This window comes from Crocodylus siamensis, chromosome 1 (assembly GCF_052110815.1).
Source record: "Crocodylus siamensis isolate JL-2025a chromosome 1, ASM5211081v1, whole genome shotgun sequence".
Classification (NCBI taxonomy): domain Eukaryota; kingdom Metazoa; phylum Chordata; order Crocodylia; family Crocodylidae; genus Crocodylus; species Crocodylus siamensis.
The window spans coordinates 427,380,086-427,394,067 of NC_143395.1; the positions used below are offsets into that span (position 1 = coordinate 427,380,086).

The window sequence follows — 13,982 nt, forward strand, 5'->3', positions numbered from 1 at the left end:
TCCCTGAGCGCCCGGCCGGGTCCTGGGGCAACCGATGCAAACACGGGGGCAGGAGCCAGGGTCAAAGGTGCTTCAAGAGGGGCCCGGACCCGAGCTCAGCGAGCCAGCCCCCGGAGTTGGGGAGCAGCGCGGAACAGCCCCGCAGGCCCCGGGCACAGACAGCCTGCCCCGGACAGGTGGACGGCCGGCGGCGCCGGAGCCAGGGCCCTAGGGCCGCGTCTCCACGCTCCCCCGGGCTCCCGGCGCAGCAGCACCGCCCGGAAGTGGGGTGGGCCGGTCCGGGCGGAGGAACCCGAAAGCTGACGACCCGCCGCCGCACTTCCGGCGCCCCCTTGACATCACACCCGCCCCAGCCGCCGGAACTACGCGTCCCAGGTTGCCCTGCGGCTGGGCGGAAGCGGAAGTGGGGGCGAGGCCCAGCTGGTCCCGGGGACGGGCCCATGAATGGAGGGGGCGGTGCGCGGGCGGCGGCGCGGGGCCGGGGCCCCGGGGGCGGGCGCGCGGCGCTGAGCGGGGCGCGGGCGGCGCGGGGGCGGGCTGGAGCCGGCCACGATGCCCCGCAGGAAGCAGAGCAACCCGCAGCCTGTCAAGCGTGAGTGCGGGGCGGGGGGCAGGGGCCGGGGCGGGGGTCACGGGCCGGGGCGCGCGGGGCCGAGGGGGCGCTGTCCTCGCCCGGCCCCGCCCTGACGACGCGCTGCCCCGCGCGCAGTGGACGCCGAGGACGCGCTGGAGGAGGCGGCCGGCGCGGGCCTGGTGCTGCAGAGCGACCTGCTGCTGGGCCAGGACCTGGAGTTCGACGACAGCAACGACCGCATCATGGGCTTCGAGAAGGACTCGGAAGGTTCGTGCCGGCCCTGGCAGCGAGAGGGGCCACGGTCACGCGCAGGCTCTGGGGCCCTGCGTGCCCGGGATGGAGGCAGCTGTGGCCTGAGCATCCTGGCTGCTGTCATGGTCTCACTCCCTGGTGCCCGAGCTCTGCCTGGGGGCCCCTGCGGGCGTCCGCAAGGTGCAGGGAGCTGCCAAGTGCCGGGCTCAGCCAAGCCAAGCGCCATGGATGGATGGTGTGCGCCGGGCCGAGCGACAGCCGGTTGCCTGGGAACCAGTGGCCTGTCCTGCTCCGAGCTGTGTGGAGCCGTGTCCTGGGTGCCCCATGCAGGCCCAGGGGTGGCGGCAGTGCGCCGGCCTGGCAGCGTGGCACATGGTGGAGTCTGTTTCTTATTTTCAGAAGCTCAGGAAATTCCTGGCAAAAGCGTTGGGGGAGGCAGGAAACGAGTGTGCCAGGGTCCCCCAGGCAACCAGGGCTCCGCCCCCTATGCCCCATGCCACTGCCAGGGTGTTTGGTGAGAGCCCCGTGCAGCCGGCTGTGGCCTGTTTCCCCCCAGCACCGGGGGGGGGGGGGCAAGGGAGGCAGGGCTGGGAAGGACATGGGTGAGGCAGCTTCCCAGGCAGTGGCTGGATGGAGCTGAAACCGGTGCTGTCAGCATGTGCTCCGGGGACAGCATCTGCCCTGGGGTTTTCTCCCCAGCGCCTGGCCTGCTGGGGCCTGTATTCCCCACCTAACTCCAGGGCGAGAAGCCCCAGCACCACGTCTCCCTCTGACATTTGTCTTGGTGCTGCCTGCCTGCACCTCAAGGCCCCATGTGCGGAGGGGCCACAGGAGGTGAGCGAGCTTGTGGCGGTGCTGTCTCCTTCACTGGAGTTCCCAAGGGGAGGCCGATCAGCGCTGGCAGGGATGGGCTGGAAGGAGCGTCCTGCATCCATGCAGGGGTTGGAGCCCAGACAGCCTTCCCTCCCAGTCCTCTCAGCCCTGGTTCTGTGGTGCTGTGTGTGGCCTGGGGGGTGGGGGCAGGGCCTTGCAGCTGTTCAAGGAGAGTAGAGAGTGATGTATGGATGCAACTGCCCCCTGAACACCTCCCCCCAGCTACTGTTGGGACAGGCCCAGCAAGGAGAATACCCCGCACCCTGGTTGGCTGAAGGCTGCTGCAGTATATGCGCTCAGGCTGTCAAGCCCCAGCTGTCTTGCAGCAGGACCTGCTGTCCATGCCCACCTCCAAACACCCTGGGGCAGTGCTTGCAGAGCTCACCTTGTCAGGCCCTGGCTGCAGGACAGGTTTGCTCTGCCTGTGCCCCTGAGCCCAGTGGCATGCAGAGCCTGTGCTGCCACTAAGAGCTTGGGGAGCTGGGGTGGAGGGTGCAGGCAGGAGATCCCAGGTCCTTCATGCTCTCAGGCCCTGTCTGTGACCATGTGGAGCCCTTGCACGTGGACCCGATGACAGCTGGGTGCACAGACTAGCGTAGTTTCAGCAGCTTGGGGAGTTGCTGGGGCAGGACTGTGCAGCCAGCAGCTGAGTGCAGGGCACAGCTGGGGGCAGGAGCCTCTGCCAGGCAGTAGGAATGTGGCTGTGGGGTTACAGGCAAGGCAGATGTGAGTCTTGCAGAGCACTGACCCCAGGCCCAGGCCTTGTGGGGGTGGGCAGGGGGCGGTGTCAGGACAGAGCCACACCTGTCAGTCATGGCTTGGGCTGGCCAGTCCTGGGGCAGCCTCTGCTGCTGCCCGGTGGATTCTCCAGTCCAGAGCTGTTTGCTGCTGGGACCTCACACAACTGACCCCAGGGAAACCTGAGGCTACCAGAGGCCTGTCCCCATGGCCAGCCTGGAGCAGGCCTGTTATGGCTGCCCTGGCAGGATGCAGCTCAGGGGAGTGACTGTTCCTATGGTGCTGGTAGGGGTGGTCCCAAAGCCCAGGAGGATGTTTTGCACCTGTGAGCCTGGCGGGGTCCCATTGGGGGATGACCCTGGAGGGCAGGGGTGGGGGTCCTGCTCCAGAGTTGACCATCGACCCTGGCCCCTGCTGCCCTCTAGCGGCCACATGAAGCATGACAGGAGCTCGCTGTGCTGATTTGCGGGGGGGTGGGGGCAGTGCCAAGGTGTCTGGCTAGATGCTGAGGTGATGGGCCCGGCCCCCTGGGGCACGGCCCTCTTCTGGCAGGCGCAGTCCAAGATGCGCGCTGTGGCAGGCCCAGTGTCATGGGGTGGTGGCTGCCTGCCACGTCTTGCAGAAGGCTCCTGGGACAGGCACGTGGCACTTTCCGGTGCCCTGAGGTCCTGTGGCCCCAGGATGGTCCTTCCAGCAGGCCCTGCCTTTTACGCACCCTTTTCTTGTAGGCTCCAGCTCCCTGGAGCATGGCCAGTCCTTGCTTGCTGACCCATAGCATGGACTGCCTAGCATGCGGCCTCCCTGCCCATGCCCTGGACTGGGCACCCTCCCCACCCCACCAACACTGCAGCTGTTGCACCTGTTTGGTGTGCACTCAGCTGCTCCAGGCCTCTCAGCTTCTGAGTCAACCTGTGGGACTTCGCTTCCCCAGGCCTGTCCCAATGTGAAGCTCCCAAGAAGCCTAATTAACTTGCCATCCCTGACTCACAGTTCAGTCCCCCAAGCTGCTGCTCTCAGCCCTCAAGACTCCTTTCATGTAGCATAGCCCTTGCTGCCCATGGTCCCCAGCAGCATTTCCCTTCGTGTGTCTCCAGGCTCAGCATGCAGTGCCTCACACTTCTAGCTCCTTCCTTGCTCCAGGCCAGGGAGCAGCTTGGCCAGCCATAATGGGTCTCTGCAGCAGGGGAGAGGTTTCCTGGGCAGGGGTGGACGTGCTGGGCATGTGGGCAGGCAGCTGTATGGCCCTGACCCTCTCCTGGTTTGTTTGCAGCAGACTCACTGGTGGGGAAGATTGCCATGCCAGCCTACTCACTAAGTGACGATGATTATTCCTCGGGCTACCAGCCACTGAGCGTGGAGAGTGATGCTGAGGAGGGCGATGCGGATGGGAGGCCACCGGGCACCGGCCTGGGGCAGAGCTGCCTGCAGTGTGCGGCAGGCACGGACACGGCAGTGGGCCGGGGCCAGCGCGTGGTGTACTCCTGCCAGCTCTGCCCCTTTGCCTCACACTACTCAAGCCACCTGAAGCGCCATATGAAGACGCACAACGGGGAGAAGCCGTTCCAGTGCCCGCAGTGTGACTATGCTTCGGCCCAGCTGGTGAACCTGACGCGGCACCTGCGCACACACACGGGCGAGAAGCCCTACCACTGTGGGGGCTGTGGCTTCACCTGCAGCAGCCTGGGCAACCTCAAGCGCCATGAGCGCATCCACAGCCAAGACAAGCCCTTCCGCTGCGGTGCCTGCGCCTACCGCTGCAACCAGAGCCGGAACCTCAAGAGACACATGCTCAGCCACCGCCCACCCGAGGGGGCAACGCACTCACACAACCAGCCCCAAGGTAAGGGTGCACTGTTCTCACCCCTGTGCTGGAGGGGCCTGGGGTGGGGTGAAGGAGGGGGGATAGCCCCATCTCTGTCACCTAGGCAGATCCTGGCTAGGCATTGGCTTCTAGGGCAAGTCCCTGCTGGGGAGACGGGAGCTGCCTGTCCATCAACCAGCTGCTCAGTTATTCTGTCTGTGTGTTGGGCCAGACTGTGCACAAGGGACCTACCCAGCACCCTGGGACAGGGTGTACCATGGCCCCCCCCCATGGCACTGGGCAGAACAGGGGCATTTGGGCGAAGGCTGCAGGGGCAGGGGTTTGGTGTGGGTAAGCCAGGGGTTTGCTTCCCCTCTGGCAGGCACTACTGTGCTTGGTCCTGCAGAGCCGCTGCTGCCGGAGCTGAGCCTGCATGGGGCAGGCGCAGGTGCCCCCTTCCTGCCCGGCTGCGCCCGGCTGCGGGGGGCTGAGGCGGGCACGCTGCCTGAGCTGCTCTTCCCCTTCACGTGTCGGGCCTGCGGGCTGGTGCTGGACGACGGGCTGGCGCCAGATGAGGGGCTGGCTGAGCCGACCTGTGCCCGCTGCAGCCTGGCAGCACTGGATGCCGAGCCAGGCACTGGCCCCCGCCCTGGCACAGCCAAGGGTTTCGCCTGCAGCCTGTGCCCCTTCGTGACCCACTACCCCAACCACCTGGCACGGCACATGAAGACGCACAGCGGGGAGAAGCCGTTTGCCTGCCCACTCTGCCCCTATGCCTCAGCCCACCTGGACAACCTCAAGCGGCACCAGCGCGTGCACACGGGCGAGAAGCCCTACAAGTGCGCACTGTGCGACTACGCCTGCGGCAACCTGGCCAACCTCAAGCGCCATGGCCGCATCCATTCTGGGGACAAGCCCTTCCGCTGCGGCCTCTGCAGCTACAGCTGCAACCAGAGCATGAACCTCAAGCGCCACATGCTGCGTCACACGGGTGAGAAGCCCTTCCAGTGCCGCGACTGCCCCTACACCACTGGCCACTGGGACAACTACAAGCGCCACCAGAAGATCCATGGCCACACTGCCGACGCCTGGGTCAACCCCCGCAGCACCAAGGCCCTGCTCACCCCGCCACCTGCTGGTGCCCCCCTGCCCTAGGGCGGCCTGCAGCCAGGCCAGGCACTGCCACACGGCCACCCTGGGAACTCTGCTGCCTGCTGGGGCCAAGGCAGTCTGGGTCTGGCCCAGGCTGGTGGGAGCAGTGAGGGCCAGCCCTCCCCTGGGGACACTTGCTCTGGGACCAGGCTGGAAGGACAGACAGAGCCAAGCTGTGAGGCCTCAGGTTAGAGGGGGGCTCTGTGGACTGAGCAGGACCCAGTCATGTAGCAGGCCTTGCCCCGCAGCCCCTCCCTGGTGGGGGGAGAGTGGGAGCAGGTCCTGTCACCACCAACCCCCTGCCATCCCTTCAGGGCCTAAGGCCAAGGACATGGGGCTCACACCCCTGCTTGCCCCCCACCAGGGAAACACTCATCTGAAGGTAGTGGCTGCAGCTCAGGGCAGCGAGGGGCCTCATGGGACAGGTCTGACCTCCCTCTCCCAGCTGGCACTTGCCCCTGAGCTGCGGTTGCCACTCAATTCTTGTGTAATTTATATTGTGTATGAAAGCATTAAATGGTCAGTTTCGTTACCTGGGCTGCCTCCCTGGGGAAGCCGGACATGGGCACAGGGGCAGAGTGAGCAGGTGAACAGATCCTCCTCAGTGTGCATCTTTGTGCCCCCCCCAACCCCACCCCAGGAGCCAGATGCAGCCTGTTACCAATCAGAATCTGCTTTTAATTGCCGTTGCCGTGTAAACATCGGTTAATGTCTGTTAATGCAGGGCCCACAGACTGTCCGTCAACAGCAGCGAGTGCGAGTTACAAGCCAAGGCAGTTACTGGAGGTGGGGGCAGGGGCGGGCAGGCTCTGCAGGGGTAGCTTGGCCCGGCCCAGCCATCACCCTGTATGCAGAGGCCTATGCACTAGTTTGGCATGGGGGGGTAGGGGCCCAGCTCGCCCCTCCCGCCCCGGCAGCGTGCGGGGACTGGCTCTAAGTGCAAGCGATGGTCCAGGGCTGCAGGCCCAGGGCAGGGGGGCCCTGGCTTGGCTCCACCCAGGGACACCTCTCTGGTTGCTGCTGCTGCTGCCCCTGCCTTGAGATGGAGCAGCCATGACCCTGCCGGGGCCCCTCAGAAGCCAGCAGCAGCAGCAGGGAAAGGCCGTCCCCGCCCAAAGGCAGCGGCAGGCAGGGGAACAAGGTCCCCATGTCCCCGGGGGGCAGAGGATGGTCCCCAGGTGAGAGGCACATAGAGGGTGACCCAGCAGCAGGTCATACATTCCTAGGGGTGGCCATGGCCCCTGGTTACTACAGGTCCTCGTCACCGATGCCCTCGAAGGCGTAGTTGCCGTGGAAGTCATTGTTGCCAACATCACCAGCAGAGCTGGAGTGGCTGATCCCTCGGAGGCTGACGGAACTGAGCTTGCTCTGCAGGTGAGGGTGCACATTACATCCAGCCCCGATATCCACTCCATGGCCCCCAGCCCCTGCTGCCATCCCCCCAGCCCCAGTGACTCACCGAGAGCTTGGCTATGGGCTCCCTGCTGCCATCCGGAGAGTCCTGCGGGGATGTGGACAAACACTCAGGTGGGAGTGGGGACTGGGGGGCAGGGGCAAGCCAGGGTGAGGCAGCACTTACCAGCAATGGGGGCGATTTCACGGCCTGCTGGCTGTCGGAGCGCCGCAGCCCCCCATTCGCTCGGCGTCGGAACATCTGGGGAGGGCAGGAAAGGCTCAGCAGGGCAAGGGGCCCCCTCCCTGCACAGAGCGTTCCTGCCATGACTGCCCTGGGTGTCCATCCCCACTCAGTCCAAGTCCCTGCCCATAAGCCATGGGGTTGCTCCTGGCAGCCAGATCCCCTGGGGTTGGTGGGGGCCAGCTACAAGCCCCAGTCCCATCCCCCAGGCTCCCACCTTGCGGATACTGCCTCCAGACTTCTTCACCATCAGCTCGTCCACCATGGACTGCAGGCAGATGCTCAGCATGATGGCCTGAGAAGAGCCACAGTCACAGCCAGCCTGGACCCCTGCCCCACTCCACCCAGCTCGCCAGGGAGGCTACGTGTGGCTCTGGGCACTGGTACAGCAAGGTGACAAGGGCAGTGTGGGGTTGGGGAACCTGCTCCAGAGCAAACCTACTGTGGCCCTGGAGCCCCATGCATGGCAGACAGGCTGGAGCCCCAGGAGGGGCTGCAAGGGAACAGGCCCTGGCAGTCTTGCACCTCGGGGCTCTGGCTGGGCACAGGGCCAGGCCAGCAGGGAACTCCCCCCCCCCCCCATTAATGTTTTATTGGCTCTTGGAGGTGGGGGCAGGGCTGAAGGGTCCCTTTCCTCTGGAGCACTGGCTACAGCTGTCCCTGCTGGTGCCAAGACAGCTGGGGATGAACTGTCACCCAGTTGGGACCAGGACTGACTCACCCTCCACCCAAGTCAGCTGGGTAGGGCTGGGGGGAGAGGTGACCCCCCTCTAGCATGTTCCCTGCCACCATGGCTGGGTGAGGCCCTTCTCCCCACATGCAGCAGGGGCTAGGGCATTTTTTTCCCTGGTGGGTGGAATTTATGGCTGTGCAGGGGCCAGAATGGATCATCTTGGGAGTCCTTTGGGCAGATGACAATCTGCAAATGGGCAGCCCCTTCTCCAGCACCAACCCCTGCCTCTGCAGAGGCACTAGCGTGGCTGTACCTGGGGGCTGGTGATGGTGACCCACTGCAGCCGGTCCTTGCTCATCAGGTACTCAAAGGCCAACTCCAGCTTCACCTCGGCCTTTCCCGGGCCACTCCCTGCTGGGCCATTGGTTGTGGGCACCTGTGAGGACTGAGGATGAGGCCAGGGCTGCCCCTTCCCTGCTGAGATCGTGGGGGCATCGAGCAAAGCCCCAGTGCCAGGCAGGGACTGGCTCCCACCCAGGACTGGGCCTGTGCCACAGGAGGAAACACAGACCTCCAGGGCCCGTGGCCCTCAAGGTGACGCCTGCAGATGGGCCCCGGGCCCCTCCCGTGCACTCACTCACCGAGGATGTGACACGCCAGCAGCGCATGCGGGTGACCTTGAAGCTGCCCTCCTTGATCTGCTCACTGGGCAGCCGCACCTGGAAGTTGAGCTCGTTGTTGCCGGCACTGACAACGACATGGCAGCCCCGCTCAGGGAAGTCGGTCACACAAGGGTCGAACTTGAGATAGCCGTAGTACTTCAGCGTCTGTGCCAGCCGGATGAACTGTGTGCAGGAGCCAGAGCCAGGCCCTGGGTCAATGTGGGCCCTGCACAAATCCACCCCCCTCCACCTTGCCAGGCCTAGCTCTCCACAGGCCTCTGGGGCTTTTGAGGTTCCCTGCCCAGCTCTCTGCCGGTACCTCAGGTGCCATGCTGCAGACAGAGACCCTGGGCCAGGGTCAGCAAGGGCCAGGCTGGCGCTCTCTAGCTGGAGACAACCTGGATGGCCATGGCAGTACCCACCTCCTTTTTAGAGACCTTCTCCTGCAGCGACTTGAGCTGCCGGTGCTGTTCCTTGTTCACCAGGATCCAGCCACACTCGATATCTGACACGGTCTGTGTAGGGGCAGGCCAGTCAGGCCAGACTGAGCTGGAAGCAGCCCCAGCACTGCCAGAGGCACCCCCCAGCCTGGGCTGCACTCACCTGGGCATACAACAGGTTCAGCCCCACGCGGTGCTCCATGACATCGTCGTCATAGGCTGAGTCCCAGTAGCTGGGGAGGCAGCGCAGCTCAGTAGTGCAGGCAGAGGGCAGCCAGAGGTACTCAAGATACCAGGCTGGGGCCAGCACTGTGGCCCTGGCTCTGCTCCCCCCATCCCTGCCCCACCACATCAGCATAGCCTAAGAGAGGGGCAGGAACCAGGGGTCTATGGAGAGGGGAGCTGGGAGGTCTGGGCCTGGCAGGGGCGATTGGGGTGCGGGAGGAGTGGGGGGGAGGCCCAGGGCTTCTTGGGTCTATGGCTGGAATGGAGAGGAATGAGTTTCTGCCAGGATACAGCATGGAGCCTAGCAGAGCAGGGGCAAGGAGTGGCCCAGCTGATCTAAACTGAGAGGTGTCAGGCAAGATGCTCTGGCCCCAGCAGTGCCCAGCAGGATGGGGGTAGGGTAGGACTCCCCAGTGCAACTCGCCTCTTGCGTAGGATGATCCTGTACTCAGGGTTGTGCAGGCTGGTGACGGACACATAGGGCAGCTCAAACTCCTGCAGCTTCCTCACAACTGCATGGGAGAGCAGTGCTCAGAGCCGCCCGTGGGGGGGCTGACAGGACCCCTCCCCTCCCCACAGCCCCCACTCACAGGAGAAGCCTCCATCCTTGGACTCTCTCACCAGGAAGAGGCTGAAGTAGCCAACCAGATCATCTGGCAGGTCCAGCTTGGAGGCTGTGGCCTGGGACGCATTTGCAGGAGGTCACTGGACAGGCAGCACTGGCCGCCCCTCCCTGCCCCACCCCACAATTTAGGCACTTTCTGCCCCAGGCCTGGGCTTGGGGGTGGAGGAGGGATCACAGCAGCCCCTGGGAAGCAGTGTCTGCCCCATGTCAGCAGGTCTCAGTAGTGACAGACTGGGGGGATGCCAGGGGCCATGCTGCCCCATGTGGGGAGGCTTCCACACGGTGCCTGGGTCTGTGGGCACCGCACCACTGTTCAGGGACAGTGCCAGACATGCGAGGAAGGCTGAGCACCACTGCCATCAGGGGGTGCTGGGATTGCCCCCGCCCATGCAGCTGCTTGGCAGGCTGCCCATGGTACCTATGTTGAGAGGCACTGGCACTGGAGGGGAGTGGGCTTGGATGCTGGCTCCACCAGGGAGAGGAGGCAGCTACATCCAGGGTCCTGGCCATAAGCCCAGTTGGGCAGGGGCAAGGGCAGGGACTCAGCTCAGCCGCCCCAGGGTCTCAGAGTCTGGAGAGGCAGGGAGAGGGGGCAGCCAGCTCAGCGCACCCGGGGCTCCAGCCCCCGAGTAGGGCCAAGAGCTCTGAGGCAGGGTTCTGTGCAGGGCCTGCTCCCTACTTCTCGCCCTTGACCCCAAGTGCAGCCATGAGGCAGGCAGAGCAAGCACCAGGTGGGGCCTAGGATCCGACTATCCGGTACCTCCAGGACATCCTCGGTCTGGTCTGAGGTGAGGATGGAGACCTCGACCTTCTGCCCGTTGGACAGCAGCACCTGCAACTGCACCTCTTCTGTTGGGATCTGCTGCGTCTCCTGGCAGCAGAGCGGGGCAAGGATGTGAGCACCTGACACTCCCCCATCCCAGCCTACCCCCACAGCACCCCTCTGCTCCCGTGTCCCATCTCTAGCCCCTCACACACCTGGCACCCACCCGGCAGCAACAACTGTGCCCCCCCAGCCTCACACACCTGCTGGGCTTTGCGCAGGAAGCTATTGAAGATCTCGCTGCCTCCCAGTGATGGGTCCTGCCGCACTGGGGATGAATGCAGGCGGGAGTCAGGTCAGGTGGCTGCCCGGAGCTCGTGTGGCATGGAGTCCATGTGGTACCACTTCCCCCCCAACACCGGAGTGACCCGGCCTGTGCTGGGCAGAGGTGGGTTGGACACCTGGAGGCGGCTGGATGCAGCCTCCCTCAAGGGAGCTCAGGAAGTGGCAGTGTCTGGCGTGACCAGATTGAGGCCTGGCAGCCTGTATGGATGTGGCCCAATGCAGGCAGGGCCCCAGATCCTCCAGCAGCACTTCCATGCATCCTGGCTGGCAGCTCTGTGCCACAGGGTCACTTTGGTAGTACACACATGCATTGGGGGCTCACCCGCCTGCATGTACTTTTCCAGCTGCTCCCGCCGCTGCTCCACCTCGGCCGGCGTGAGGGTGAAGATCTTCTTGGGTGGGAAGGCGGGCACCACATTGGCACCGTACTCCTTACGCAGCTAGACAGAGGCCACAGAGCCATGAGCGGCAAGAAGCCCAGGTGCAGCAGAGCCACAATGCGTGACAGGTGCCCCATACCCACCCCACACCCCCAGATGCTTCCTGCCTCCCTGGGTGCAGCTGTGTGGGGTCTGACCCATGCTTGCCTTCTGGCACCCTGTACTATAGCAGCGCAGGGGCTGGTGGGAGCTGCTCTGGAAAGCTGCTGCCCTGGGGGTGGGTGGATGTCTCTGAGCTCATGGCTTGCTGCCCCTCCAGACCCAGCCTTCCCCCATCCTTCTCAGGATCAGCCCAGGGAGGGAGCAGTGCAGGAAGCATGACTGAGCCAAAGGGACCTGATCTTGCAGGGGTGCCCAGCTCCACCCCCCACCCTGCTGCCCTTGTCCCTACCTGCTCATGCAGGCCCAGCAGCTGGCTGTAGCGCACCCGGCAGTGCAGGACGCCATTCACATGGATGTTATAGGCCTGCAGGAGGGGGAGACAGACAGACAGGCACATGTGTTAGGGCCACCACATGCTCTGTGTAATGCTTAGCACATCAGGGGTGAGGGGACACTGGATCAGCCTTCTGCTCAGTTCATGTCCCTTCCCGGTTTGGCAGAGCTGTCCTGCATAACTTCGCTCTGCCCATCCCGCTGGCCAGCAGGGCCAGAGACTGGCAGTGCCATGCAGTGTCACCACCTGAGCAAGCCTGTAACAAATGCAGGTGAGGGGCAGTGGGCAGCTGGCGTCACAAGGGGGAGACCATTACCCCACGCAGCGCCCTGCTTCCTGTTTTGCAAGTGATGGGGAACGCCCTCTGGGCTGCGCAGCCCATTGGCGGGGCCAGGATGTGCTGGGCAGTTCCTACCACCTGCCTCCACGCAGGGCCCGCCCCAGCCGGCCTCCCTGCCTTGCCCTGCCTGCCCCAGGGGCGGCGGGCTCTGTGGGTCGGGCCATCCTGCAGTGAAGGCGCTGCGGCCTGCGCCGTCCCCCGGTCACAGCCCCAGCCTGCTGCTGCCTCCAGCTCGTCGGGGCCAGGCCAGGGTCTGGCTCTAGGATGGGGGGCCCAAGGTCCTGTTGTCCTCACTGAGACCTGACCTTGCCTATCTGTTGGTTGTCTCTGGCCTCAGCCTGAGCACTGCGCCTGGCTCGCTCTCTGCACCCCGTGCCGATGCCTGGCACAAGTTGCCCCTCAGTCACCAGTCACTGAGTGCGTTGTGCTGTTTCTGCCTCTGGCTGTTGGGTGTCCCCCCACCCAGCGTCGGCCCTGCGGCCTCCTCCAGCGCTTCCCCCTGGTGCAGGACCCAAACCAAGAGACCAAGGCCAAAAAAGCTTGGGGACTGTGAGAGGGAGGCTGTTTGCAGAGTATGTGGGGAGTGAAAGCAGCCCTGCACTGGCAGAGCTCTTACTGACAGAGGCAGTGAGATCAGCACTGGGCAGGCAAGGCAGAAGTGACCCATCGCTGTTTCTGTTCTGGGAGGACAATGTGCTCAGGTCACACAGGGACAAGGAAAGACTTTCCAGACCAGCCGTGACTCGGGAGCACGCTGAACAGCATCTGCTATCAACAAACCTGCGTCCGTCCTCTCCAGGGCTCCGCAAGAGTCGTGCAGGAGCTGACTGAGAACCCCGACTCCCTGCATTCATCGTTAACGACCTTCAGCCCAGGGAATTTCCAGAGGCTGGGACAGCGCAAGAACTGGCAGGTGCTGGCCACAGGCAGCAACAAGTCCAGAGAGAGACAGTCCAGCCAGCCTGGCCCCAACCCCAGAGCTGGAAAACGGGCACGATCAAGCAACGGTGACTCACTAGCACCCCTCACTGCATTGTGCTATGACAGGCCACCCTGTGCCTTGGTTTCCTGACACAGGGACCGTGCTGCATGTGCTGGCAGCACGAGCACGGCACGGAGACAGCGGCATCGGCAGGCATGGCCCTGGGCAGCAGCATTCCAGTGGGTCTCCGCAGCCAGGTGCAAAGCCTGACATCCAACTGCATTTTTACCAGTGCTTTGGCAGTGAAGTGACAAGCGGCAGGACACAGGCCTGGTGGGCCCGAACCGGAGGACAGGGAACTGCACGGGAGCCAGGCGCAGCGCTCAGGCCGAGGCCAGAGGCAACCAACGGACAGGCGAGACCTCAGGCCCCCCGGCCTAGAGCCGGACCCCGGCCGGGTCCCGAAGGGCTGGAGGCAGCAGCGGGCCGGGACCGGGACCGCGACCAGGGGACGGCGCAGCCCGCAGGGCCTTCGCTGCAGGACGGCCCGACCCGCGGAGCCCGCCGCCCCCGGGCAGGGAGCGCGGCCGGGGCAGGCTCCGCGCGAGGGCGGGCGGCAGGAGCTGTCCGGCCCCGGTCCCGCCAATGGGCTGCGCGGCCCGGAGGGCGTTCCCCGCCGCTCGCAAAACAGGAAGTGGGGCGCCGCGCAGGGGAGCTCCCGGGCCCGCGGGCCGTGTGCGGGGCCTGGCACAAGCTGCGGGGCCCGCGCCCCCGCCCGGCCCCTTCCCCTACTTCGGTTCCCCGGTCTGTGAAATGGACCGCGGGGGCGCCCCACCCCCGGGGCCCCGCTCACCACGTAGGCGGCGCCGCCGTCCCCGCCGCGGGGCTCGGTCTCGGGGATGGAGAAGTGCATCGTGCCCGGCCCGGCCCGGCCCGGCCCCGGCCCCGCTACCGCCCCGCCATGGCCCGCGCGGACCCCCGCCGGCTGCGCTGATGGGCCGGCCCGGCACGCTCCACTCCAACTGCCCCGCCCCCGCCAGTGGTTGCGCCCAGGGCCGAACCAAGCGCGCCGCGGGGAGGGGGGG

The 13,982-nt window shown here is 65.3% G+C and overlaps 2 protein-coding genes across 5 annotated transcripts; one reads left to right on the forward strand and one right to left on the reverse strand.

Moving 5' to 3' along the window:
* The first annotated feature begins 433 nt into the window (after window positions 1-433).
* On the forward strand, window positions 434-5,986 carry ZNF513 (zinc finger protein 513). Of its 3 annotated transcripts, none has more exons than XM_090031298.1 (4): window positions 434-592; window positions 710-841; window positions 3,708-4,277; window positions 4,621-5,986. In XM_090031298.1, the coding sequence occupies exons 1-4, from the start codon at window positions 553-555 to the stop codon at window positions 5,391-5,393; spliced, it is 1,515 nt and encodes a 504-aa protein (XP_089887424.1). In that variant the 5' UTR covers window positions 434-552; the 3' UTR covers window positions 5,394-5,986. The 3 variants fall into 3 exon arrangements, with proteins under 3 accessions (XP_089887424.1, XP_089887423.1, XP_089887422.1); XM_090031297.1 differs by having other exon boundaries at window positions 3,711-4,277; window positions 4,645-5,986; XM_090031296.1 differs by having other exon boundaries at window positions 4,645-5,982.
* A 61-nt stretch (window positions 5,987-6,047) lies between these two features.
* SNX17 (sorting nexin 17) lies at window positions 6,048-13,963 on the reverse strand. Of its 2 annotated transcripts, none has more exons than XM_090031300.1 (15): window positions 13,751-13,963; window positions 11,591-11,665; window positions 11,082-11,199; window positions 10,678-10,742; window positions 10,412-10,522; window positions 9,617-9,707; window positions 9,451-9,538; window positions 8,965-9,034; window positions 8,784-8,876; window positions 8,341-8,544; window positions 8,013-8,135; window positions 7,244-7,321; window positions 6,970-7,044; window positions 6,850-6,891; window positions 6,048-6,758 (listed from the first exon to the last, which is right to left on the reverse strand). In XM_090031300.1, the coding sequence occupies exons 1-15, from the start codon at window positions 13,808-13,810 to the stop codon at window positions 6,639-6,641; spliced, it is 1,413 nt and encodes a 470-aa protein (XP_089887426.1). In that variant the 5' UTR covers window positions 13,811-13,963; the 3' UTR covers window positions 6,048-6,638. The 2 variants fall into 2 exon arrangements, with proteins under 2 accessions (XP_089887426.1, XP_089887425.1); XM_090031299.1 differs by having other exon boundaries at window positions 8,013-8,144.
* Between the last annotated feature and the right edge of the window lie 19 nt (window positions 13,964-13,982).

Excerpts from the sequence above, each read along its gene's own strand:
- ZNF513 (XM_090031298.1), top strand. The coding sequence starts at position 553 with ATGCCCCGCAGGAAGCAGAGCAACCCGCAGCCTGTCAAGC. Across the intron at positions 842-3,707 it reads CTTCGAGAAGGACTCGGAAG|CAGACTCACTGGTGGGGAAG; the intron begins GTTCGTGCCGGC and ends GTTTGTTTGCAG. Across the intron at positions 4,278-4,620 it reads CTCACACAACCAGCCCCAAG|GCACTACTGTGCTTGGTCCT; the intron begins GTAAGGGTGCAC and ends CCCCTCTGGCAG.
- SNX17 (XM_090031299.1), bottom strand. The coding sequence starts at position 13,810 with ATGCACTTCTCCATCCCCGAGACCGAGCCCCGCGGCGGGGACGGCGGC. Across the intron at positions 7,045-7,243 it reads CTGGAGGCAGTATCCGCAAG|ATGTTCCGACGCCGAGCGAA; the intron begins GTGGGAGCCTGG and ends TGCCCTCCCCAG. Across the intron at positions 6,759-6,849 it reads AGCCCATAGCCAAGCTCTCG|AGCAAGCTCAGTTCCGTCAG; the intron begins GTGAGTCACTGG and ends CCTCACCTGCAG.